The sequence below is a fragment of the Medicago truncatula genome, chromosome 4 (assembly GCF_003473485.1).
Source record: "Medicago truncatula cultivar Jemalong A17 chromosome 4, MtrunA17r5.0-ANR, whole genome shotgun sequence".
NCBI classification, from domain to species: Eukaryota; Viridiplantae; Streptophyta; class Magnoliopsida; order Fabales; family Fabaceae; genus Medicago; species Medicago truncatula.
Genome location: NC_053045.1, coordinates 64,057,832 through 64,085,522, shown reverse-complemented (window position 1 = coordinate 64,085,522; position 27,691 = coordinate 64,057,832). Strand labels below are relative to the sequence as shown.

The 27,691-nt window shown below is 33.4% G+C and overlaps 4 protein-coding genes and 2 non-coding genes across 10 annotated transcripts; 4 read left to right on the top strand and 2 right to left on the bottom strand.

Annotated features, from left to right (window-relative positions):
- Positions 1–627: 627 nt before the first annotated feature.
- On the top strand, positions 628–3,464 carry LOC11439575 (scarecrow-like protein 13). The gene is made up of 2 exons (XM_003610523.4): positions 628–778; positions 1,398–3,464. Exon 2 carries the CDS (start codon positions 1,612–1,614, stop codon positions 3,244–3,246), a length of 1,635 nt encoding a protein of 544 aa, XP_003610571.1. The 5' UTR covers positions 628–778; positions 1,398–1,611; the 3' UTR covers positions 3,247–3,464.
- Positions 3,465–4,846: 1,382 nt separating this feature from the next.
- On the bottom strand, positions 4,847–8,820 carry LOC11441080 (F-box/LRR-repeat protein 2). Its single transcript, XM_003610521.3, has 2 exons — positions 7,112–8,820; positions 4,847–6,975 (listed from the first exon to the last, which is right to left on the bottom strand). Exon 1 carries the CDS (start codon positions 8,818–8,820, stop codon positions 7,162–7,164), a length of 1,659 nt encoding a protein of 552 aa, XP_003610569.3. The 3' UTR covers positions 4,847–6,975; positions 7,112–7,161.
- Positions 8,821–10,679: 1,859 nt separating this feature from the next.
- LOC112421470 (small nucleolar RNA SNORD96 family) lies at positions 10,680–10,772 on the top strand. The gene has a single exon (XR_003011796.1). It is a non-coding gene; the product is annotated as a small nucleolar RNA SNORD96 family (small nucleolar RNA).
- A 6,181-nt stretch (positions 10,773–16,953) lies between these two features.
- On the top strand, positions 16,954–17,034 carry TRNAL-CAG (transfer RNA leucine (anticodon CAG)). Its single transcript has one exon. It is a non-coding gene; the product is annotated as a tRNA-Leu (tRNA).
- A 2,336-nt stretch (positions 17,035–19,370) lies between these two features.
- Positions 19,371–21,503, top strand: LOC11437588 (cytochrome b561 and DOMON domain-containing protein At5g47530). Its single transcript, XM_003610519.4, has 2 exons — positions 19,371–20,198; positions 20,658–21,503. Exons 1-2 carry the CDS (start codon positions 19,575–19,577, stop codon positions 21,231–21,233), a joined length of 1,200 nt encoding a protein of 399 aa, XP_003610567.1. The 5' UTR covers positions 19,371–19,574; the 3' UTR covers positions 21,234–21,503.
- On the bottom strand, positions 20,026–27,276 carry LOC11427129 (putative pentatricopeptide repeat-containing protein At5g37570). 5 transcript variants are annotated; one of them, XM_039833953.1, is made up of 4 exons: positions 25,874–27,276; positions 24,656–25,756; positions 24,428–24,569; positions 20,026–20,160 (listed from the first exon to the last, which is right to left on the bottom strand). In XM_039833953.1, exons 1-2 carry the CDS (start codon positions 26,895–26,897, stop codon positions 25,059–25,061), a joined length of 1,722 nt encoding a protein of 573 aa, XP_039689887.1. In that variant the 5' UTR covers positions 26,898–27,276; the 3' UTR covers positions 20,026–20,160; positions 24,428–24,569; positions 24,656–25,058. The 5 variants fall into 5 exon arrangements, with proteins under 5 accessions (XP_039689887.1, XP_039689888.1, XP_039689889.1 ...); XM_039833954.1 differs by having other exon boundaries at positions 24,428–24,559; XM_003610518.4 differs by lacking the exon at positions 20,026–20,160 and adding an exon at positions 21,594–21,956.
- Positions 27,277–27,691: the final 415 nt, after the last annotated feature.

Genomic DNA, 27,691 nt, shown 5'->3' with positions numbered 1-27,691 from the left:
ATCGTATGTAATATTACTTGAGACATTGTCGGATTTTAAATATGGACACATTTTCAACTAAATTGAAACCTAATTTGTTAAGTCTATATGCAACCTCAATTCTTCTTCTCCTAGTTTTGTATTTTAGGTGGTACCAAGTTTTTTTCTAAAGGAGAAAAAGATGAGCCTAATTATGTTTTTTTCTAATTTCTAAATCACATATAATTATTGTGGTAAAATGTAAGTAAGAAAAAAGTAATGCAAAAGAAGGTTACGTTTGCGAGAAAACGCGTTCAGTTGTCATGAGTATACGACACACTGCCGTCATCATGCAGTGCCAACCATGTGATTTGTAAGTATTTTAATTTCGTAATAAAAAGTAAGTATATTATTATAAAACAAAAATAGTTATAAGTATTAAAAGAAGTGATGAATACTAACACTACTCTACTCGTTTTTGAAGCTGAGGTCAGTTCCAAGTTCCTTCCTTTGTTTCATTTCAATTCAAGGCTACCCCACCAAAACTAAACAGTATTCAACAACAACTCAACCGAGTGAGGTGGAATCTTCTACTCAAAAACGTGTAATATTATTAAATAAACATTTATCTTTGTCCTATTATACGTTATATATATCACCTTATATTAAATCAAATGCTTTAAGTGATTTCTAATCCAAATCCAAATCATAATAGTCCTTAGGTGAGATTTAGGTGAAGTTAAAGACTCTTCTCTTCTTCTTGAGTTGAAAGAAGCAACCACCACCAATCCAGTTTCTAACTCAAATACACAAGCAACAGGTATGTTTGTTTTCACCAGACACTTCTTAAATTATTCTTAGTCTTCTTAGGTTGCTATTACATGTCTCTGCTACTTTTTTCAAGTTTCCATAAAAAGAAAGAAAGAATCATGTAACTTGTGAAACTGAACTTTTTATATCTCTTTTATTATTTTTTCCTTTTTTTTTATTTTACCTATTCAATATTAGAAATTCTTCTTCTATGATGATGTTTCCTTACCATGATTGTTTTTTTTTTTTTTTTTTTTTAAAGAATAATGATGTAAATCTATGAGATATGAGAAATTATTTTGGATCCTCAATTGGAATTCAGATTTTGCATAGAAATAATTTTCAATATACCGATACTAGTTCGAGAAAATAAAAGTGTGATTAAATGTAATCAAATCAGACACTGAGTGATCTCATCTTTTTAACTGTGTATCTCTTTTGTTGTTATATGGATCAATTTGATTTTGATTTAGAATCTTGTGTGTCACAATTTAGCTTGAACTTAGTTTTCTTCAACATATCATTCATTATTGTTTAGATTTTTCGCTGTCAAGCTGTTTTCATTGATGTCTTTGCTTTTTGTTTAATCATTGTTGAAGTTTCCTTAACAGTTTTATTTTGTTATGCAGGTTCTGTTTCTTAAATACATTTCTCAACTGTAGTTGGTGATCATTTTTGCATCTAGCTGATTGCCAAAATGGTGATTCCTCATAAATCTTCTGCATAACTAGGGACTAACTAGTCAACCAGTTCTCTGTTGGGAATAACCTTTTTTCTTTACGATAAGATTGACTACTTGCTATTCCAATTTCCTTTTCCGGCTGAGTAAATAATTATTTCAAGATGCAAATGTCTCAGCAAAGGCCAAATTCATCTGGTCTCGGTTTCTATCACCAACCTGCTCAGGGCATTTACCTACAAACCAATCTATGTGGTGATAGAGATGGTAGCAGCAGCCAGGGAACTGATCTTTCTTTCGAAACCTACAAGCCGCAACGCTTCACCCTGGAATCATACCCAGAAATCACCGGTTTCATTGACTGTGATTCTCCTTCCTATGCCAGTGTATCCTCTAACAGGACTCCATTTTCTCCACAAGAGTCTCAATCATGCCATTCAGATCACCACCAATCACCTGACAACACCTATGGATCCCCGATAAGTGGTATGTCCAGTGTTGACGATGGGAATGATTTGAAGCACAAACTTAGAGAAATAGAGAATTCATTGTTGGGGCCTGAGGATTTTGATATTGTTGACAGTTACGGCAGCTGCATGGAGACTAACCTCCACGGAGCATCTCCATCAGCTAAATATAATTGGGATCTGATTGCTGAAAACATTCCAAAGCTTGACATGAAAGAAGTCCTCTTGCTATGTGCACAAGCTGTCTCTGATGGTGATATTCCAACAGCAAGAGGCTGGATGGACAATGTATTGGTGAAGATGGTATCGGTTGCTGGCGATCCAATCCAGAGGTTAAGTGCTTACTTGTTGGAAGGGCTTAGAGCAAGATTAGAATTGTCTGGAAGCTTGATCTACAAGTCGTTGAAATGTGAACAACCAACGAGCAAAGAGCTAATGACTTACATGCACATGCTGTATCAGATTTGTCCATATTTTAAGTTTGCATACATATCTGCAAATGCTGTTATTTCTGAAGCAATGGCAAATGAATCCAGGATTCATATAATTGATTTCCAAATCGCACAGGGAACACAATGGCAAATGCTTATTGAAGCGCTCGCACGTAGGCCCGGTGGACCACCTTTTATTCGAATAACAGGGGTCGATGATTCACAATCATTTCATGCGCGCGGTGGAGGACTTCAGATTGTAGGAGAACAACTTTCAAACTTTGCCAGGTCTCGTGGAGTTCTGTTTGAGTTCCACAGCGCTGCAATGTCCGGTTGCGAAGTTCAACGTGAAAATCTTAGAGTTAGTCCTGGAGAAGCCCTCGCCGTAAATTTTCCCTTTAGTTTGCACCATATGCCGGATGAAAGTGTAAGCATAGAGAATCATAGAGACAGATTGTTGAGATTGGTTAAGAGTTTGTCGCCAAAGGTTGTTACCCTTGTTGAGCAAGAATCCAACACAAATACTTCTCCTTTCTTTCAAAGGTTTGTGGAGACAATGGATTTTTACACAGCTATGTTTGAATCAATAGATGTTGCTTGCACCAAAGACGATAAGAAGCGGATTAGTGTGGAGCAGAACTGTGTGGCACGGGACATTGTCAACATGATAGCCTGTGAGGGGATTGAGAGGGTGGAGAGGCATGAAGTTTTTGGGAAGTGGAGGTCGAGATTTTCCATGGCAGGATTTAGACAATGCCAATTGAGTTCTTCAGTGATGCATTCTGTCCAAAATATGTTGAAGGACTTCCATCAAAATTATTGGCTTGAACATAGAGATGGTGCTCTCTATCTTGGTTGGATGAAAAGAGCTATGGCCACTTCTTCTGCTTGGATGTGTTAGGTGTAACTGACCTTTATTTTTCGTTACCTGTTTTACTAGTACCTTAGTATTAGCATAATGTATGGTATCCAAAGTTTTTCCATATATAAACTTTGAGATTTAGCTCTATTTCCAACATGTTCCTTTTAGCAGGTTATTATGTAGTCTGCAGAATCTCAACTTTTTGTAAATGTCAATTCTGAAATGAAGGAAAATGTGAGATTTACTTATTTAACTGATTGAGATGAGTAACGTACTCATTTTGCTTTCTTGTTTAATTCCTTACTCCTACATTCAAAAGCAAGAGGTACATGGTGCTCAAGTTTTGTTTACTACTCTTGTATAACCTGTTACCTCTTCCTCGGTTGATTTCTCGTGTATGCAACATACTCTAGAATTTATAAGTTTAGTCTACTCTCAGAATTCTGGTGGTACAATTTTGCTACATATATAGTTTATCATGTGTTTTTTCTTTATCAGGTAACAAAAATATCATGTGTTTGGTATCATGGTTGATATGCCGAAGTCACGGCCAGGATTTACTGATCCCCACGAAAAATAGTATTATCCGTGTCTTTAATATTGAACAAACTTGATCAATTGAGCCAAACACTTCCTTCAAAAATATTAAAAAATTAAGCCTTACACCAGGTGTTAGATGATTAAATAAATATTCCAGGATATTGCAAAGTTTAGTTAGACACGCTATTATCATGTTGTAGGATATTTCCTCTGAAAAAAGAATGTTCCAGGATATTTCATGGGATTTTTTTTATTTTTTTTTTACGTCTTGGAAGGATATGAATAAAATAATTAAATTTAAAATATTTATAAAACACTTACAATAATATCTAAATGATAAAATTTGATTGAACAGTCTACATAAAACACTTGCATAGAATGCTTAAATAGTCCACTACAAATCTACAATGGTATTGCCACTAATATTGCCGTGAAGATATGAATGATCATGTTTCATAGAAAAATAAAATATGAACAAGTGTAACCTTCACCAACAAGCCATCGTTTACTCAATAAAATCTCAAACCAACAAGTAGCATTAGTATCAAAAACTACAAATTCAGCAATTCAAACAGGAATAAATGCCAATCATGTTGAACTGAGTCACTTCATTCATCATACAGAAGCCTTGCATATACTACTCAGGACAGAAATTCATGGTTGAATCCAATCAGTGTAAGCTTCATAGCTGCAATTACTTGGCCTGAAGCAGCACTACCACCAAATACATCTGGGCTACTTGCTACTTACTTGATTATAGGACCACACAGTTACTGATGTCAGGAGGAGTAACGAAGCGTCATGGCCAAGAGCTATGGGATAACTCATCATCTTCCGCACCACAAAGGTCAGGGGCAATGTAGTCAGGTTCGAGTTTCTAAGTAGGATTGGTAGGCTGGTGAAATATCATAAACATGTGGGTCGTAACACGATTTATAAGTAGGATCGGTAGGTTGTTGATAGAGTTGAGAAAATAAAACCAGAGAAAATAGAGGGAAAACAGAGGAACCAAGCAAAATAATAGAGGAAACAAACAAAAAACCAGAGGAAACAGAAGAAAAACAGAGCAAACACATCAAAAACGAACTTGACTTAAAGTCAAAGCACGATTGAGGTGCCGTGGATGTAGGATCGTATGATCCTACGAACCAGCACTCGATCTTGACTACAATGGTCAGGGGATAGTGCTCATATATTTCACTTAGGATGTGCGGAGGGAAAATTTTCATTAAAAATATGTTACTAGGAAAATCGAACGTTGTTATGTCTTTGATCGGGAGTGGTTTTTGAAGAGGAATTTCAGTTTTGTGGAAAAGTTGATGCTTTGCGGTTATATGAGTTTATGGTGATGTATTACCCCGTATATTCAAAGTTGCGGCAAATCTTTTAAGCCAGCTTGAGTTTAAAAAATGGAGCACTGAATACTGTGATATCAGGTGTGAATATATCTTTATTTGATTCAGCAGTTTGGAGCAATAACAGATCTACAAAAATAATCATAGCGGAAAAAAAAGCTAGGAAAAGTAACAATATTCGATTAAAAGGATGTGGCAAAGAAAACTCAATCCAGCCACAAACTAACATAGCAAGAAAGATCCTATGAAACAAAACTGCACAATCAAAACTAAGAACAAAATGCCAATCACGCCCCACCCACAACCTGCATAATTAAGCAAGGAAAACATGGGTCCTAGACACGAGAATAAAGCTGTCAAACTTTTACTCCCTGATACACCTGCTAAAATAAGAGCTTCATTCCTAAACCCCCCATCAAATTTGAAACAGTGGACAAATTGGTTAAAGGGGAATAAAATGATGCAAATGTGAATAATGTACAACTTTGATGGGAAAATGAAAATGGATACAAGGCTTTGTTTCTTGTCACCTCTTCTTTTATAGACAAGCAAGCAAATGAAGCAAAAATTTCTCCATTTAACCATGGCTTTTAGATGTGAAATACTCTCAATTGATACAGTAATATCCCTTGGCAGTTCAGCATCACAAAAGACCCCCAACAAAGGGAATTAAAAAATAAAATCACATCCAACTTTTTTTTTCAACCTAGGTAAATGCATATATGACTTGAATTACATCAAATAATCAGTTCTTAGAAACATGTAATTATCTTACAAGTTCCACAACACAGGAAAACCAATACAAACCGATCATGACAGAAAATAAAATTTAAAAATGATGAAGAATTGAAGTTGAAAAGATAATACCAGTCATGATCTTCACAATAAAACCCACTTATTGGTGTTATTACAGGATATCGCAATCGATCAGTAGTGCAAGAATGAAAAACAAATGCGGAACTTTGAAGGCAATGAAAGTTTGAGATGTGTTAGAGCAACTTTGTGTTTTTCTCATCCACACAAGAAATAAACAAAATTAACAGTGTAAATCAGAAGAAATAAGCCAAAGAAATTTAAAAATAAAGAAACTGACCTAGCTGAAATGCAAGCAGAGACGGCTGAGGGGAATAATTATGGCAGAGTTGAAGTTGCGACGGCAGGGTTACGAATGGAGAAAACCATGAAATTTTGTACTATTTTTTACTAATGATTATAACATGTGCAAAGATGGTGTGCAATTTTAAAAAACCATACCCAATTAGGCTGCTAAATATGATCAATTAAACCCTTTTCTTAGTTAATTCTGCTGTTAGATGGCAAACATATGGCAAGAATATCATACATACATTGAACATCTTAATGGATTATGTAACCTGGACAAAAAGTCTTGCCTCAAACACCTAAATTTATGTTTAAAATTGTTACTTGCTAGAAAAAACAAATGCAGCATGTTATAACAAGTATGCAAAACTCATACTGCCAATGAGGGCTGTAATAAGCATGATGCAAGAATCTTCTTCGAGTAATATACTTTAAGGCAAATTGAAGAAAAACAATAAAAATTAAAATTGCATATAACACCCAACAAATTACATTATAATGCATAGTGATAAGTAAATACACATTTGTAAGTTGACATTTAAAGAAAAGTAATTTCTCTTAGAAGTAAATCTTAAAACACTGACATAATGTGGCACAAGTGGTAGATATTTGGGTCTCTAACTATTTGCTCCAAAGTTTGATCATTTGCTGGTGCATATGGAAAAACATGTATTTGTAGAGGTTAGCCTCTTAAATGGATCTCAATTACCTCGAGGGATTAGTCTTCATAGTTGCACGTAGAGGATAACTTTTCGTTTACCAAGAAAAAAATCTGAAAACAAAAATATCTTACAAGTTAGAGTTCAAACTTTAGCAGGATACATTCAAAATGTTGGAAAACAAGACATCCTTGACGCTACAAGAGTTTCCTCTCTATCGCTGATTCTAAAATGAGGTGGAGCAGTTACCTTTCTTAATGACGTGCTTGAAAACACCACCGATGCAGTAACATTGGCATTCACATTATCACAACCCCCAAATCGACTTCTCTGAGTTGTGTGCAGTTTTCGACTACATGTTTCACACCATTCTCTGTGACTTCATCACAATTTTCCAGAAACAGTTGTAAAAGCCCACAACAATTCTTTGAGATCATATAGAGTGTTTCATCATCAACACATGTATGTGACAAGTTAAACACCTCTAATTCAGGAACTTTAAAGTTTATTCTAAGTAGTTTCACTCTTGAACAGTAGGCTAAATTCAAATGTCTAACCTTACAACATCTCCTTAGAACTTCACAAATACCTTCTTCAGATATGTTATGGCAGGAGCTCAAATCAAGAAATTGCAAATTGGGGAAAATGGAAGCAAACAATATGATGTTTTCATTTAGTAACTGAAAATTGCAAGCTAAATGGAGTGACTTTAATTGATGGTTTAAAACACAATCCATCGAAAAATTAGAATTATCTACACTCTTTTCCCCCAAACTTGTGTGTTCCATTTTGACCTCAATAAGTGAAGGACAATTCCTAACGAGTGCAAACATGGCCGAGTCTGTGAGCATGCTACATTCACTAAGGTTTATAGACACCAAATCACCAAGAAACAAAGACAACTCTGCGACATCGTGATCATTCATAAACGTGGCATTTTGAAGATCCAAATGTTGTATACGACACTTGGATAACAAAGAGTATATTCCAACATAATTATAGCCGGTGCAATTTTGGAGGACAAGTCTTCTCAAAGGAAGACCTCCCATTGCAATAGAAAAAAGCAATTCATCCGAGATGCGCAAAGACGACAAATTAAGACAAGTTAAGCCATTCAAACTCACCAACGAGCCAATGAAGTTTGAACCAATGTTGTCATGGCTTCCATTTGTTCTCCATCTAACGGATAGAGACTTCAAAGTAGGTCTCTCACGGATAGCAGAAGCGACACCATCATGAGTTAAAAATGGACATTTCAACATCATAACCTCTTCAAGAAACTCACAATTCTTACATAAATGCAAAAGTGACGAGTCGTCTATATTATAATAACCCGAGAGATTAACCTTGCGGAGCTTAGGAAGCACCATTGCCATAGTCTTTACCCAAACATTCATATCAAAATCTCTACTAGCGAAAGGATTACTACTACTGAAGTCAAGTTCTTCAAGGAAAGGGAAGCAATCAGAAATAAGAACAAGGTCATTGTTACGTAGAGAAGCAATGTTGGAACAAATGAGAGAATTCAAAGTTGTAATATTTTGGGAGAAAGCTCGTAAGCCAGTAGCGGGGATGATAGGTTGGTTGGAGAGATTGAGCGAAGTGATATTTAATGGAAAAGGTATTTGGCAGAGAAGTGCGTTGAGGTCACCGTTGTAGGAACTAAGATCAAGGTAGGTAATGTAGGTGAACCTTTGGAAGAGACGAGGGAGGAAAGTGCAAGTTTGATAGAGGATAATTAGAGAGAAGAGTTTGGTGACTGAGAGAAACTGTTTGGAGACGGTTGAGAGAGATTTCAAGTAGCGAGGATTGTCGTTGATCAGAAATGTGAAGACATATTCCCAACAATTATCAGATAAATAACAATTATTTACAGCTGTCACAGTTGTGTTTCTTCGTCTTCTTCTTCTTCCTTTTCTTTCTGTGTTTCTGAAAGCAACCAGTTTACTCAACCTCATTGTTGTTGTTCTTCTTCTTTTACTTTCTGTGTGGCTGCTTTGTGATGGTCGTTTTTTGATTTATGAAGGTAGGGGAAGATTAGATTTGATGGCTTAGGTTAATAAGGTTTTTATGAGGATTAGGGTTCTTTTTTCTTTTTTGACAGAATTTGAGTATGGTTACGAACTTGAGTGTGTATAAAATGTGTGACAAAATCAAGGATTCAGCGAGAAATACTAAAAGAGTTCAAACTTGAGTATAGTTACGAATTTGACGGCATTTGAGAATATTCATTCAAGAAGAGTGTTGTGTACACTTCTTCCTAGAGAAATAAATACTACATGTAGCTGCACCCATCCAATTTTATTTCCACTCAAGTATATTCCAACAAATCATTGATCCAACGGTTGTAAACTCTTCGGGATCAATTAGTGGTGTTTTTATTCTCGAAAAATAGCATACCTGCATATATTCACCGTCTTTAAGGTAAGAAAGACAATATTCTAACTTTTTGGTTTAAATAGGTGAATCGTTCATGCACGTGTTTTTTTTTTTTTTTGTATTGTTTTAGTCCTTCTATCTTTTTTGTTTTAAAACAACCCTTGTAAGTTGTATGCGTTTTGGTTTTGATCCATACCGTCATCATCTATTACAAAAACGTCTATATGGTAAACGGATGATGACATGGCAAACGAGACTGATGTGTCGTTCCATATGCTGAGTCGCAAATAGACGGCGGTTTAAATTATTTCGATGACATAAATATAAATGACAAAAACATATAATAATTGTAAATATAAACAAAATTAAAATGACAAAATTATACAACATAAAAGCTTACATTTTATTAATATATCAATACATTTACAATAAAATAAAGTTTAAGCTTAAGCTTAAAACTAATTACATAAAATATTCAAACCTAATGTTAGTCTATTAAAAACCTAAAGCAAAGCATGCGGTGCAAGAAGATGGAGGGGGAAGGAGAGAAGGATGGTGGGAGGAGGGGGGCGTAGTAATGTTTGTTTCCTTTCTAGAGCGAAAGAGACCTTGATGGTCAACCTTACACCAAGACAAACCAACCTCACACCCAAACAGATCCCGCTTCTTTGCAGCGTATCACCATCCTCATTGATCATTCATACAATCCATACAATTGCTTTGCAGTTTATGTGGGGACAGTAGAGACATTTGCTATCAAATACAACACAAAAACAATAGTTCATTTTAATTCGGATTCTAAAATCCAAAAATGCCTAACAATATGTTTCGGATTTTAAAACCCCTGGACATAGGGTATTTTCGAAAGAAAAAAAAGAGTAAGGCACGCAAGTAGATGATAGGGTGGGAAAAGTTAAGCCAAAAAGTGTCATGAGACCTTGCATTGGGCCTGGGTCGTTGGAGCAAAAGCCCATGGGTGTGGAACCGACAGAGTTAGTGTCTCTGTTTTGGAGGCGGCAGCAAGAGGTTCACAAAGTATCTATAAAACTGCTGCCAGTGTTCACCTCTCCGATACTTCATTCTAATTGATTTTTGTTGAATTACTATTGTTTCGGTTTTATCGGTATTGTTATGATCGTTTCAATTCTTTATTGTTGAAAGTTAAGTTTTAGTTAGTGTATTTTGTGACGGGAGATTTTAATCCAAATCTCCAACTTGAAAGGGGGCAAACTAGTTGAGTGTTTGTATAACTCCAAGTAAACGTTGCATATTGATGTTTATCGACGTTGACGGTCTTCTCTCCTCCGTTGGTGCTTGTCTCATATTCCATCTCCTTGTAGAGCTGCATTGCTGCCTTTACTTCTTTGGACGGCCATGAGACACACATTTTTTCCCATATGTTTTTTTTAATCTAAATGTCTTCTTATGAACATAGATATTGCCAATGATGATATATTATACACCAATTACCATCTTTCGGGACTGAATGGCTTTTATGCCTTGTGGATAATATTCTGCAATTCTGAGGCTTATGCGTTTTGTTTATAATATGTTTTTATTCTGTTCTGCGAAAAAAAATTCCCTCAAGATATTTACCCCATATAAAAGCAAAAAAAACATATTTAACTCAAGTTCTCTGTCATGTGCAACAATATTTAACCTATGTTCTTTTATAATAAAATTAAGCATTCTGTATTTATAATAGGTGAAAAGACTAATCTTTAATATCATATATGTTATTCATGTGACCCACAAGTTCATATCTGTAATCTTTCAAAGACAGTCTCTTGTAGAGATTACCTTTGAACTCAATTCCTTGTTATGTTCCCTGGGAAATAATGATTAAGTTGACGAGACTTCCTTTGGAGACCCCTTGTAGAGACTACTCTTATGTTGTATCCAAATTTGACCATTTTCACGATTGTTCCAATGTTTGATATATTTAGTTGTTACTCTACCATTTGTATGTGGTGCTGTTTATTCCTTGCTGTGGCTGCCGGATGATCTTACTATGTTTGTTGGTTTGTTTTTTCATAACTAAAAATTAAGGATCTCTGTGTTGGTTTGTTTTTTCCCCAGTTTGTATTGGTCTCAGTTTGTGTTTCTCTACAGTAATTGGTGCTATTGAGATTCTGTTTATTTTGCTGCATCTTTTTACAAAGTTGTAGTTTATTGTTTGCAGAATTAACGAATTAGTTTGGTGAGCATCATGCTATCTGTACCCCACTAAGAGATGCAATGCAGGATAGGAATCCATTGCAATCCAAGTTCCACCATGCTTGTAGTGATGCATTGTGTTCATGTCTATATTAACTTCCTTTCTATTTGTTTTGGTAGCATATATTTTTGTTCTTTTTATAATCTAGAAATTTGGTCCGCCGATTCTCTGGTTTTGTTTTGGCATATGATAGTCAATGGAAGTATTTGTTGCTTTTGATCAATTTCAGGTGGACGTTTAGTTGTTATTGTGTTTGATTGCTATGAAATTTAAGTTTAGTTGTTATTGTGTTTAATTGCTATGAAATTTAATTTTCAATAGTTATATATTTATTTTGTAAAATATTTTTAAAAAAAAAAAATGCTGATAAAGAGCTCTACAATAGACATTGATTGTAGACAAGTGCTAATGTGTGCATGTATTCTAAGTCTTTTGATCTCAAATTGAAAGTATGTTATATTGTACTTGATAGGCCTCCTTCCCACATACTATTCTGTTACTCTCTGTTGTCTATTTATCATCTCATACCTCTCACATTAGCACAAAAATGGGTGCATCGTAACATTGTTGGTGTACAATATCCAAGACATTTCAAACGCTTCTATCTAAATTAAAAATGACGACTAATTTCAAGACATGTTACTTGGCAGGACAGGAGCTGTGGAGCATTAGACGATAACCATTACATATCTAATAGTGTCAGAAGTCATGAAAAATATTAAGGTTATGACAAAAGGAGAAATTGAAGTAAGAGGATTTATCTTTGAAATTTCATTTTTTCTGCTTCTTGCAACTCTATGGCTTTTGATTCCAACAATTCAACCATGTGGCAGTATATATTTTGAGATATTTTTCTTCATAAGCTGGAAAGACAATCTAATTCATATTCTGAATGAATATCCTTAATTCAATCCAATCCGAGTATGAAGCTGCATATATACATGCAACGATGCAGTGTTTTAGGCCTTTCGTCAATGATTATATAATATTAAGTCTATTCCAAAATCTTAAAAGTTAAATCTCATTGTCCTGATGCAATAATTCTAGCAATGAAGTTGAGTTAGCAATAGGAAAGATGATGATTGTAAAAATGGATCAAAAGGTTTCTCAATGACATCATATTATCTTTGTTTGTGGCTTATGCATCAGTCCAGTAAATTTCTTTTATACTGGGTCGAAATCTTGTTACGCTTCATACACACACACACACACACACACACACACACACACACACATATATATATATATATATATATATATATATATATATATATATATATGTGAAGAGGGATATGTTAACTCCAAGAGTAAGTATAATATCTTACTCTAAATCTTAACCTTTAATTTTAATTTTGGTTAATGGCTTAGATTAATTGATATGATAGGTCTTAATTCCATTTTCTATTGTAGTCAACACTTATCATCACAAAATAACAAAACAATAAATATCTTTTAATTGATTGATTTTTTTTTTTCTTCTTCCATTTTCTTTCTCAAATAACATCATCATCTATGTATGTCTACGACAACAAAAACTAACTACAATGGAGATGATTATTTTAATTTATCGTTATTGATATAAGAAAATACACAAATTTATTTATTTTTTATGCAATTATTGTAAATTTATTTATTTTTTATACAATTATTGCAATCATTATATATATATAGTGTCTTCTAACAAAACCCTAAATATATATATACACAACAACCATTACTATATTTCTTCTAAACCAAGAGCATAACTACTAGTCAAAATAAGTAGTATAGTTTTCACTTGGTAGTTAGGGAACATATATGTTTAATTTCATCACTCTTATGCAACACCAATAAAAAAATTCAAAAGCTAACAAGCATTGTTGTAGTTTTATCATTGCAAGCAAATGAATTCAATAAAATGTATCTTCGAATCTGTGAACTAAAAATGGAAACCCGATTATATGTAAGAAAATTTAGATCTAAATATCTATTTTAAATTCTTGAGGTATTTTTAAATAGACTACGAATTGTTAAAAAAAATGTATTGATGAGTGGCAGGCACCTCGAACTGTTTGATTATCTTATTTCCCTTGTGCCTTGATGATACTATACTGCAACTTTGAGGCATACTGTGTTTCATTCGAACCTTTAAACCTTAAATGTTTTCACAAAGTTATCACTGTGAACATTACATGCCTCAGGACACGAGACTAGTTTCCATGCGACACCATAGTCATTGCAACAAAATATGGGACCATTAATCTTTCCAAAATTGACCAGGCAACACAACACAACCATTACTGTTTTTTCAAACTTTTTACTACTGTTTTACCCATAAGGGGGCAAAAAAAAAACATAAAGAATGATATTACCGTTTTTACAAATTCTAAAAAATTCCAATTTGGTAGGTTTGTGTAAATAACCACCTCTAGTGGACAGGGGTTACTATTTAAAACTGTTTCCCCTGACCAGTTTTGATCTAATGAATATCACACACAAAATTAATGTGATTCTTGATTTACATTTCCACATAGTATTTTAATTTACGTTTTAACTATTTTATTAGGTGGTTGTTTTTCTGGTTTAATAGCAAAATCTTGCTCATTCGCCCTCCTATAAAGCAATGTTGATGCTTCCATCCTGTTTTTTTAGCAGCACAAATTAAATTCAAATGAAAAAGACGGCAAAAGAACACAAATGAAATGCTCCCTTTGTCCTAAAATAACATATAATTTAGAACAAACAGATTTTGCTAGAATGATATGTACTTTGAGACAAAAAATAGTTACGTATAAGGTGCTCACCAGTTAGGATAGACAACAAATTTTCCATTGGAAATCCCCCAATCCACTTTTATGGGACAAAATAACACTCATCAAAAATAGATTTAAGAGATTCTTTTGATAATAACTTTGCCGAAATATAGTGGCTTTTAAGATTTTATTGAAGACTTTCGTACGATCATGATTTGAAGTTTTGATTTTAATGGATTTATAACACATACTTTTAAGATTTTAAACTATTTTATGGATTTATAAGATTTGAAAGGACTTTAGAAAATTTTAGCAAAATTTATTCAAAAAAAAAAAAATATAGCAAAAATTAAAAGTTAAAGGAGTGGATAAAAAAGATAATAAATAAATTTTAAGATTTTGTTGTAATGGGATATATTCTATGATTAAATTATTTGTTGGGATGCATTCTATTTATTCTTGGTCAATGAAAATTATATTTTAGAAGATGTGTCTCTCAGATTTTCTAGTTATCTCAATTCTCAAACATTATGTACTTTACGAATACACTATGGAAGAGTATTTGTTGCCTATAGTTTTCAGTTTCATGAAAAATTCCACTTAATAAAGCCTATTTTATGCTTGTCCAACAATAATGTTTAAGCTATGAAACCCCGATACTTTAAAATAGATGACGTATCGTATCCCCTGTGTATCCTGCACCGATACATACCCGATACTTCTCGATACGTATCAGGAAAATATCCGAAGATTAAATTTTATTTTTAAAAAAAATAATTATCTGATACTTATCAGAAGAGTATTCGATAGTTATCCTACACCGATACCCTGCCCCAATATTTCCCAATTAATGGTGACTAAAAAAACTTAACTCTTGAGTACTGATGTGTTCTTTTATGGATATAATGCTTCTTTTTTGGATCGATATAGTATAACACTAACAATGTTCATTTTGGATATAATATAGCACTGATGATGCTCTTTTTGGTATATATTGTGTATGTAATTGACTAATCATCATTCTCGTAATCGTGAGTATAATTTATATTTATGTTGATGTGCTACGAGCCTATGACTGGTTGTTTTTTACGAATGATGTGTATATAATGCTTGTTTTTTACTAATCATCACTTTCTTTTATTGGACGTTATTATAACACTTGTTTTAGGGAACTTTTTAAATGTCATCTCACACTTTTTATACTTTTGTTGTTCCATATTTTTTTTTGGTTTACAATACTAAAGCAATTTTAGTTAAATAAAATTCATAAAAAAAATTGTTCAATAAAAAATGTCAAATTGAATTCATAAAGTATATTTTAACATATTGTCGATGAAAATAATTAAAAAGAAATACATTTAGTAAAAAATATCATGTGTAATTTATGAAGAAAAAAAAACAAAATAAAAACATGTCCTTTTATGTCATTTTATACTTATCAGCCACTTCAACAACTCATTTTACCAAACACATTATTTTTAATAAGTGAATTTTTCAGCTATAAGCTATCAGCTATTAGTCATCAGCTATAAGCTAGCGCTTCTTTTTACCAAACAGAGCTTTAGTCCCTATTTGCCTTTAGTCCCTATTTGCCTTCTATAGGGATTATTATATTCTTACAAATTTTAATATTTTAGAGGACTAAAATTTACATTAAAGTTTAATAGGGATTAAAAATATATTTAACCTTTAAATCATCCATAATTAAAAAAAAAAACATTTGTAACAATTTTTTTTATAATGTACTAAACATGACTGCAAAAATAATTCATGATTTTGAAGGATGCACATGAGTTTACTTACAAGAATGAACTAAAAATCGTGGCAGATAATATTTGGCAGACCAAAATTTGCTGAAAATTTTTAGAAATTTTAAAAGTACGACAATTGACATCACATCCAAAGAAATTGCAAGATAAAAGAGATGGTTAATATCCTCTTCCTTGCCACAATTTCCCGCAGATAACGTAATATTTGGTTGAAGCACCCTTCGCTTGATTAATTTATTTGTAGTTGGTACATCTTGTACTAGGGAGCTCTCACCGCCATTGTTAATATATCCCGTTTTGATTTCTTGAAAAACAAAAAAAAAACATCAAACAAAGAGGTTGGTTTTTAATGGAACCTCCTTATTCTAGAAGATATTTGAATGATCAACAATGATATGTTAGTCATTGAAAGCGAGTAGTTATAAGCGCCAAAAACATTATATTTTGAAGATTCATGAAGTTTTCAGATCCACCTATCACTAACATTAACATGCAAACCAATAGGATTAAGTAACATGCAACAAATGTCGCAGTCATTTCCAAATGAGTTGTGATATTTGTACACCTCTTTCTAAACAACTTTGTTTTTCTCTATTTTTATTGGTTAAAATCAATAGAGAGATAAAAAGGTAGAGAAAGAATAAGAATATAACGTGAGTATGAGATAAAGTTATTAAAAAGTTGTTAAAAATTTCTTTCAAAAAAAAGTTAAAAATTAGTTGTACAAATATCATTTCTCTTTCCAAATCTCTCTTAATAGATCGTAATATTAATTTTATAATCGACATTGTATACATCTTTTCTTTTTCTTTTTTCTAAGGAATTGTATACATCTTATATATCAACTATAAATGAAAGGTCATGTGACAATGCATATGTCTTTTAGGGGTGGTGTTGTAATAACGATTATAATTGTGTTAAATATATTTATAAAAAACAAATACAGGTTAAATATATTAATTGTTATACCATAAAATGCAAAAATATACAAAGGTCAAGATGGCCGAGTTGGTCTAAGGCGCCAGTTTCAGGTACTGGTCCGAAAGGGCATGGGTTCGAATCCCATTCTTGACAATTTTATTTATATTTTTGTTTTTAGTTGTATTATATTGTCACGGACCAAAGATGGGCAAATTCCACTCCTTTTCTAAATCTGGCCTAATACTTTAAGGGTCTTCTAACTTCTTTTATGTGTGAAATTAAGGTTCTTGTGACTTATGCACACCCATACGTACAGTAAATATACCTGTGAAAATTTTTGCTTTGTTTCATCAACATTGTTTTTGTACTGATTCAAATCAATCTTTCGTTCTCATTATCGTGATTTGAATCATATACTGCACTAAATATGTGGGTGCAAATTTTTCAACATGATTCAAATCATGCAATAACCTCATTTGAATCACACAAATCTGAAGCTTAATTTTAAGATCCCCACATTTATCAATTTGATTAATGTTTATTATTTAAAATACTAATTTCCTATTCATTTGAAAGGTCATACTCACAAGTGTTTTAAAAACATTGTTTAATAAAACTTATGAAACTAATACATACATAATTTTCAATGTATTTTTTTTAATGCGTTAAGTACACTTGTTAATATTATTATTTTTTGACTAAGCTAATATTTTTCTTATTATATTGAAGTTTTGCAAGATAAAATAAAATAAGGTGTGGAAGGTTGTAATATAACCTTTGTGACATACGGCTATATACCGTACACCAACAATGACCTTCTTAAAGTCCACGACACCATTGCATTGCATATATTCTAATTCCAGTCAAATGAAAACGACACCAATGTGATCGATGGAAATTTCCAAGTTGCAGGTAACGCTGGGTCCGTCCAATGAAATAGGTTGTCTTGTATATTTATTTAGATTCATTTTCATGCTTTAATTTTTTCTTTTACATATGTATCTAATCAAATCATGTCAAATACATTTTTGCAGCGATATTATATAAATAAATTCAAATATTTGTATACGGAACCCTCAAGAAATTTAACACGGCTGCATTATTAACCCAAGTTGAAAGAAATTATTTATCATTTTATCAAAGTATTCTTGAATGTATACTGAGGTGATTTGATTAATTCATGTGTAAAAGAAAATCATAATGAATTTCATTTTACTAAGTTGAAATAATTTGCTCAAATAAAATAATTATTGAAAAAGAAAAGGTGCCTGCAGTTTGATTCAACTGGGCTGATGGTCTTGGTCATCTCCTCCTCCACACGCTAAGCCCTCTTGCGTGGTGGTTGTTGTATACTAATTGGACTGTGTATATGAATAATAAATAGTTTAATTGCATAAAAAAATAGATAGTTTAATTAGTATCTTTTTTTGGAGTTCAACTGAAAATTTATTTTTGCTATGTCAACAGAGAACTCTTGTATCATTAAGAAAGAACCGGTTAGGCCTAAGACCCAAGACAAGTTGATGAATTGAGGATAGTTTACCCTTAATAACAAGTAGAATTTAATTTTGGAACGAAAAGAGATGAAGATCATATGTTGAATGAATAAGATAAAGAAGTTTGATGTTTTGGAGATGAAAGCGATAAAAAATGATAAATTGTTAACCAGATGCTACCATGTCTGAGGTTGGGATCCAATATCTACATTTTTATGTGAGTCTATAATGATTTTACCATTTCATTTTTTTTGGTATAATAGTCTAGTGGTCAGAGCTCACACAATTAAATGTGTAGAAGTAAAGTGTCCGGATTCGAACTCTGATCATTGCATAAATTATACAATGTATCTACAAATTGAGCGAAGTTAACGGGACGCATTTCATCTTTCTATATTCAAAAAAAAAAAAAAAAAAGACTTATGGATTATATTTTGTCAAAAAGAAAAAAGATTATTGAGCCGCCTCATGCATATTCACCTACTGCCTGACGTTTTTGTTAAACCTGCCGAGAAAGTTCTGAACCTCTTTACTCTCACAATCCCCACATCAAAATCATAAACGTTAAAATGATGTCTAAGTTGTCAAATCAATTATTAGAAACATTGATTGATTTAAAGAAGACAAAATAACGTTTTCGATTGGGGGAGGGTAGGAATTCAAACTATTTGCGGGAATGGTAATATTTCAATTTCTTAGACTTAAATCTCACTTTGATACTTTAAACAGTATATTGCTCACATTCGAAAACGGTTTTACTATTAACCAAAAATATCAGTACATTAGTTTTCAAACATTTATCAAATTCAATCACTAAAATTTAAAAAACTACTGAAAACTTTATATGCTTTTTAGTAGACTAACATAATAAAACTTATCAAATTAATTTTATTTTATGATTAGTGGTACTATTTTATCTTAAAATTTTATTAATCAAGGGTTTATTTGCTAATAATTCAAAAATTGTATGATATTGTTCCTTCTCTTACCTCTTCTTCCGCCCTCATTCCACATCAACAACCAAACCTCACCAACTCTTTATATAAATAAACAAATCTCCCTCTCATATTGTATTTACATCACAACAAGAAAGAAATAAACAATAAAAGATCCCTTTGAGTTTGGCCAAAAGCAAAAGCAACCGATTGAAGAATCTACACAAAGCAAAGGGAAGGAGGAGACAATTTTAGCACCATCATGTTGAGGCTTACGTTGGCCTTGTGTGTTTTGAGTAGCATAATTTTGACATCCTCAGCTCAAACTCAATCTTGTAAAAACCAAACATTCTCAGACAACAGAGCGTTCACAACATGTCGTGATCTTCCACAGTTAACCTCGTACCTCCACTGGTCATACGATGAAACAAGTGGCAAATTAGACATAGCATACATACATACTGGAATAACTGCAACAAATAGGTGGGTTGCTTGGGCCATCAATCCAAGCAGAAATCTTGACCCAGCCATGATCGGAGCACAAGCTTTGGTGGCTATTCCACAAGCCAGTGGAAGCCCAAAAGCCTATACTTCAAACATTATAGACACAAGCACACGGTTGCAAGAAGGAACCATTAGTTATCCTGTTTCTGGGTTGTCTGCCACGTATCAGAATAACGAGGTTACTATTTTTGCTACTTTGACCCTTCCAAATGGAACAACCTCTTTTGTTCATGTATGGCAAGATGGAGTTCTCTCTTCTGATTCTACTCCTCAAGAACATAGCCATGAATCTTCTCACCAAAACTCCAAGGAAGTCTTGGATCTTGTTTCTGGTACCTCCCAAGCTGCAAGTGGGATTGGTTCGCGTCAAAGAAGAAGAAATGTAAGTTCATACTGTTTTAAGGATTTAATTGATATGCACTAAAATAAGAATTTTTACTCATAACTGCTTGATCATTAGAAATATTTGACTTTTAATCAAATCTACGTTAAAAATCATACATATGAATAAAAATTCTTAGAGTATTATTACGCAGCTTCGATTGTGGTCATAATGTAACTGCAGAGGACCATATCATAGCCCTAGAACTTTATTTAAAATCTTATTTATCTAAACTTAATTTTCAATTCCATATGAATGCATAATCTTTGTTTGGTATCTACGTGACACCAATACTTTAAATTTGAGGTGTTTTCAACATCAAACACGTGTTAGTGTAGTCCGACCAACACTAACACAACACTTACATATCTGGCTTCAGATTTTTAGTACTTTATAATTAGGGATGATTCTTGTTTGATTGATATTTGAATTTAAATTATTGTAATTCTTAATTTTCAGACACATGGAGTACTAAATGCTATTAGTTGGGGAATCTTGATGCCAACGGGAGCAGTAATAGCAAGGTATTTGAAGGTGTTCAAATCTGCAGACCCTGCTTGGTTCTATCTTCACATAACTTGTCAAGTCTCTGCCTACATAGTTGGATTATCTGGTTTTGGTACTGGTCTCAAACTCGGTAGTGATTCAGTGGGTATTACATACGACACTCATAGAGCACTTGCTATTGTTCTTGTAACCTTGGCAACTCTTCAAGTGTTTGCTCTATTTTTGAGGCCAAACAAAGACCATAAGTTGAGATTTTACTGGAATATCTACCACCACGTTGTAGGGTATGTTACCATAAGCATTAGCATTGTAAACGTTTTCAAAGGGTTTGAAGCATTGGGAGATTTTGTAGGGGATCGTTACAAGAACTGGAAGCATGCTTACATTGGTATTATTGGTGCTTTGGGGGGCATTGCTGTCCTTTTGGAAGCTTACACGTGGATGGTATGCATGAAGAGGAAGAAAGCAGAGAACAAGACTTCAGATGGTGTTAATGGAGCAAATGGCCATGGTTCTTCTACCCTTTAAGCCATAGTAAGTATAGGAATGATGTGTAGAAAGATTACATTGGATTTTTTCTGTTATTTTGTGTCTTTTACTTTTAGACCCCTTTGTATATTTTGGGTACTCCAGCTTCTTCTTAAGAGTCTTAGTTTTGACTTTTTTGAGGTAATTCTTTCACAGGATACTTACTTTTAGGGGTGTGCTTTTTGTGTGTGCGCTATACATTGTATCACTTTCTATTTCTTCATATTTGTATTTATTTATTTATTTTAGTTATGTTTTACTCTTCCTACATTCCTTGAAGTTTTAAATATCATTATTGTAACTTTATCTGGGAGCAACACCTTTCTTCGGTTTGTGGCAAAACAAAAGTTGAATTTTTTACTATGAGTTTTGATACTATACTGACAAGTGCTTCTAAAAACAACTACAAGTTTAATATCATTCCCTGAATTTAGACTAATTTTTTAAAAGTAATCAAACGACATCATCTTTAGTTTTAATTTTATTGGTTCGACCAACTAAATGTATGAATCAACTGAAATTGAATCAAACCAAAAAACAAGAAAGGTTCAAAGTAAAACCAATTCATTATCTAATAGCTTCCATTTTTAAAACATTATTTTGATGTCAATTTAGAGGCTAGTTGTAAAGACGAGACGTTGAAGCATACAGCTCAAATGCCCTGTACGAAGATACGTTTAGATACACATTGACCCCATCCTAAATTGAATAGTCATGGTCCACCTAATGATATGCCAAGTGAAAAGAAATCATAATGAGATACAATAGAATGTGGAAAAAATATCTATAAAATTAGAAGAAAACTGTTTTTTTTTTTTTTTTTATATAATTAAAAGACAAGCGAAAACTAATGCTATGTAATGTTCTCTTCATTAAAAAAAGATGTGGTATTTTATTGTTCACAATATAAAATATTCTATTTCATTTAAATCAATTACGTTGATCAAAATCCAAATATACCTAAAGAAACTCATTGGTTCTATGATCATCATTTTTTTCACTTGCCACTTACCAAAGGTTTTAAGAAGTTGGATTATTCAATTGACAATTATCCTCTCTATGCATACAATTAAGGTTCACTGCATGTTATGAATATGAGATGAGAGTTCGTAAACCAAACAAAGAAATAGACGGGCATGCCAACTCACCTCATGATGGATGGCTAACTACTTGTCATTTATTTACATATTTCTTCCAAACAAAATTGATTTTAAGATAATATCAACTACCAAAAGACTCGATCATACAATATTAAAAATAAAAGATATTGAAAAAGGAGTTTTAATATAATAGTAACATGGAAACAAAAAAAGAAGGCTTAAATATTGCACTCGTCCCTGTAAATATGGCTCGTTTAAGTTTTGGTCCTTGAAAAATAAAAATTCAGAAATCAGTCTACGCAAAATTTTTAAAAAAATTTTGCAGAGACCTTTTTAAAAAACAAAATATTTTGCAGGGACCAAAAACTACAAAATGGGTTCAATTAGCGTGCGCCACGTAGGCATTTTGGTGACTTGTCATGACTTAAATGAGCCCAGGGCTATTTTTAAAAGACAGATTTTTTTGCGGGGAATTTCTGAATTTTTATTTTACAATAACCAAAACTTAAACGGGCCATATTTGCAGAGACGGGTGCAATATTTAAGCCTACAAAGAATGGTCAAAAGACGATGATGTTTCTTGGTAGCCGGCTTAGGCCGTATGTGAATGGAATTATTCTAAATCAAGTTGCATTATTATACCATATTACCATGTGTCATTCTTGGAAGAAAAAAAGGACTAAATTAAACTAATGATTTGGTGAGTAAGATAGCAAGAGAATTAGAAAATGATTAAGGTTATTCATGACACTACAAAACATTATGACAACACGGAAATGGTCAAAAGACGATGATGTTTCTCACTCGGTTTGGCCCAGAGTATCAACAAAAGCATCATTGAAAAAATAATTATTCCATTTATATGTAACTTCAAAATTAAAAAAAAATCAATTGTATTTCTTGGCATGGAAACATTGTCGGATGGACATGCAATGTGAATGTGTTTTAACTAGGGCTGGAAATGAGTCGAGTCGAATCGAATCTATCTGAGCTCGACTCGACTCGATAAGAATTTGCTCGGCTCGACTCGAGTTCGACACGAACTATTTTTTTAGCTCGAGTTCGACTCGTTTAAAGTACACGTACAGTTCGGTTCGTTAGGTTCACGAACAACTCGGTTCGGCTCAATAGCTTGAATCAAATGAATCAAGAAAGAGAAAAAAGAATAAACTATGGTTTAAATGAGAAAAAATAACTCATAAACCTTTCAATTGGCCTAAAAATCAATTAAGAAATTAACTAATTGATAACACCATGGACAGATTCCCGTAGTAAGTAAGGAAAGGAGACGTTGTTATTTTATAAGATAAGTTGCTCAATACCCTTATGTAAACTTTTGATGTGGGACTTGTGAACTGCAAGTGTAATAGTTGCTGGTTCTTGAATAACCTTATTTTGCTGTCAACATTTTTAAGTGGGCATTACCATCATACATTATCATTTTATTTTCCTTTGACTCAAGTGGCCATTTCTTTCTCTATTGGATTTAATTCTTTTTTACTTTATAGTTGTTAATAAAATAGCAACAAAAAACACCGATAAATATGATATATATATATATATATATATATATATATATATATATATATATATCGAGCTGGTTCATGAACCAAACGAATTGAACTATACTTGGCTCAAGTTCAACTCATTTGTTTGACGAACTTAATTTTAAACCCAGGTTCGACTCGTTTGGTTCATGAACCAAGTTCAACGAATTAATTACCGAATCGAGTCTCGAACTATTTTTGAGTTGGTTCAGTTCATTGTCAGCCCTAGTTTTAACCATCAGATTTTGAAGCAAATTAACCATCAGATTTTGACACAAGTATAAAATAAAATCTTTTAAACATATACGTGCAAGTTTGTGTTTTAAATAATTCATATGAATAACGATGGCACATAATAACAACTTGCCACATTCACATTGCATGTCCATCCGACAATGTTTCACAAGATAAAAATCCATGCCAAGAAATACAATTGATTTTTTTTTTAAATTTTGAAGTTACAAATAAATGGAATAATTATTTTTTTTCCAAAACATCATTTAAAAGTTAAAAGCGGCATATGGAATAGTATAAATACAGCAAGTACCTGACAATCCAAACACTCTAGTCTCTAGAGGATCTGGATGATCTTCCAATATGTAGCAGTGCAGCTAAGTGTCTTTTAACAAGACGGCATATCACCCAGCGAAGTAGAACTTTGTTACACCTGAAAAATTTGCTGCAAAATGCTGGAAGAAGTAAAGGATCAAGCTCCATTCTAGAATAACAAAAATAATATTCTCTAATTAAGAACAAAGGTGTCTAAATAAAGTACCTTGCGGATCAATCATAACTCCAGCCAGGGCCACATTACTGATAAGAAGGAAATGACCATGCCAATGACATATCTTATTATTACAATGGCCATTATTTACGTCGGATGGGAAACTGATACCAAGGACCTCCAAAGCCATGTTCAAAGCATACATACAGCCTTCCACGTGCAATTCTGCAAAGGTTCAACACTCAGAGAGGCTCTCCTAGTGAGAAAATTCTAGATACCCCATTCCCATCCTCATCCTCAGTATATCAGTTCTGCACAGCAGAATACTTGTATGGCAGCCTTTCTTAATGGTTTCATGTATGATGATCCAGAAAATAAAGCTCGTAATTCAAAAGCTCATGTTAGAATTACTGAATTGATACTTGTATGGCAGCCTTTCTTAATGGTTTCATGTCTAACTGGCTGAAACTATCAAGCAACGTGCTTCTTCTTGATACTGTCCTTTGGTCTCTCTTTGAATCCAGCTATACCCCGAAGGTTTTTTCATTCCCTTTTTACTCATCAACTTCTTAACTTCTTCTGCACGCTCCCATTTATCATTTGATGCATAAGTGTTTGCTAGAAGAACATAATTTCCAGAATCTGTAGGGTCAATCTCAAAGAGATGTCTGGCAGCAATCTCACCCAATTCCACATTGCCATAAACCCGGCAAGCTGCTAATAAAGAACCCCAAGTTGTTGCATCAGCACTAGTTGAATTCTCCTTTATGAGACTGTATGCTTTTTCCAATTGCCCGGCCCTACCAAGAAGATCAACCATGCAAGTATAATGCTCGGGTAAGGGCTCAATACCATACACCCCAGTCATAATCTGAAAAAACCTACAACCTTCCTCAATTAGACCTGAAGTGCTACATGCATTGAGGACCCCAACAAATGTAACTTGGTTTGGCGTTAAACCTTCCTGCTGCATCTTCAAGAAAAGATCTATAGCATCTTGTGATTTCCCATGCTCAGCAAAAGCTGCAATCATTGCACTGTAAGTATACAAATCTCTGTTTCTCATTATATTGAACTCCCTCCATGCCAAGTCTATATTTCCACACTTTGATTGCATGTGGATTAATGCATTGGAAACAATATGTGTCTTTTCTGAGATAAAAGAACAATCAAACAGAAGGACAAAGGTTACTGTCAAACATATTACCTAAAACGAACATAATATTAGACCACCAAAGAAAAAGAAAGAAAGAATAAGAAAGGACTTACCACAAAAACCCTCCTCGATATCGTATGTTAGCAAGTTAGACATTCTAATGTCCCTAAGTTGAGCACAAGCTGATATGGCACCCACCATTGCCACATCAGTGACTTTAATCTTTGCTCGTCTCATTTTCTCATACATCTCTATAGCTTCCCTAGCATGTCCATTTTGGGCATAACAAGCCAGCAATGCCGCACAAGTTGATGGATTCAATGGCACTGGTATTTCATCAAATATCCTTCTAGCTTCACTCACATTCCCCAACTTCCCATACCCAGCTATCATTGCAACCCACGTGACCTCCTCCTTGCCATTCATGACATCATACAATTCCATGGCAGCTTTCATGTCTCCATAGTTTGCATATCCAGCAACCATAGTAGTCCAAGTAAAAGAATTCCTTTCCCCCATGTTATCAAACAGCAACCTTGCATCAACCATTCTCCCCGCCTTGGCATACCCACAAATCATAGCTGTCCATGCAACAACATCTCTGTCAACCATTCCATCAAACACGTCACGTGCATCACATACATAGCCACATTTTGCATACATGTCCAGTAATGCAGTTTGCACAATCTTGTTTCCAAGAAACCCCGACTGGACCAACCTTGCATGAACTTGTTTCCCTTCGAACACAGCAGGGACACGCCCACAAGCATTGAGAACCGAAGAGAATGTGAAACCAGACGGCAAAATCCCTTTTTGGTGCATTATAGCGAAGGTGGAAATGCAATGGCGAAAATGAGTGTGATGGGAAAGGAATGCGCGAATGAGAGAAGTCCAAATGAAACAATTGGAGCAGTTTGGCATTGTATCAAACAGTTTGTGGGCATAGTAAAGATTGGATTTTTCAGCACTGAAGTGGAGAACCCGAAATAGCAGACGATCAAAAAAGTGATGAGGTGCGTTTTGAGGGAGGTGTTTGAGAAAAAGTGCATGGATTTGTTTAAGATGAGAAATGTTTTTGGCATTGTTGAGGAATTGGTTTAAAGGAAGAATAAAGAATGTTGAAGTGGTGATACTCATTTTGAGTTCAACACTTTTGATTAAAAACAAAAAAACAAAAGTATGTTTTTGACATTAACATAACAAACTGTCAGTATCCTTCAAAAAAAATAAAAAATAACACAACTGTCAGTAATTTACGGGTATGTGTCAAATCAATGTTTTTTGTTGAAACTCAGAGTCAGAACTGTCCTGCCACTACATTCCCAGCAGTAAGTTTTGCACTTTGCAACATCACAAAATTATCTCAAAATTCTAGAATCTATCGCAGTATTGTTTCTGTCCTAGAGTAGAATATACTTCCTCCCAGTTTCACTTTTTATTTATATTTTTTGGATATATTAAGCAGGGGAAGCTAAAAGTTATAGTGCTGATTTCTTCATTTTGCAATGTAATTATTGTTTTCTTAACGAATGTCTAGACATTCTTAACTATTTCTTTGGTAACATATTTGAAACACTCTTTAACTTTATCACAATTCTTTGTATTTAATTAATACAAGTCATTTTTTCGTAAGTCTTTTTCGTATTTTTATATTTTCTCTCATGAAAAATATAAAAATACTTTTTGTACTTTGTTTTCGTGGATCCCATTTTAAGGATATGTGCTTGAAGGACGCTCATCGCTTTTTTTAGTCTTCTTTTGAAAGGAATATAATATCCGTCTTTTGCCTTCTAAAAAAATTGGTAGAACACGTCTTATAAATTTACTGCTACACCTACCTGTTTTAATATCCATAAGAACCTTATAATACATAAAACAGAGGAGTATATTTTCCACTGAACTTTCCCTTCATTCTGCAATGCCCAGACGAA

Bases quoted from the DNA above. Each gene is read 5' to 3' on its own strand.
- LOC11439575 (XM_003610523.4), top strand. From the start codon at position 1,612: ATGCAAATGTCTCAGCAAAGGCCAAATTCATCTGGTCTCGGTTTCTAT.
- LOC11441080 (XM_003610521.3), bottom strand. From the start codon at position 8,820: ATGAGGTTGAGTAAACTGGTTGCTTTCAGAAACACAGAAAGAAAAGGA.
- LOC11437588 (XM_003610519.4), top strand. From the start codon at position 19,575: ATGTTGAGGCTTACGTTGGCCTTGTGTGTTTTGAGTAGCATAATTTTG. The intron at 20,199-20,657 runs GTAAGTTCATAC...CTTAATTTTCAG, and splicing joins CGCGTCAAAGAAGAAGAAAT to ACACATGGAGTACTAAATGC.
- LOC11427129 (XM_039833953.1), bottom strand. From the start codon at position 26,897: ATGAGTATCACCACTTCAACATTCTTTATTCTTCCTTTAAACCAATTC. The intron at 25,757-25,873 runs GTAAGTCCTTTC...CTTTTATCTCAG, and splicing joins TATCGAGGAGGGTTTTTGTG to AAAAGACACATATTGTTTCC.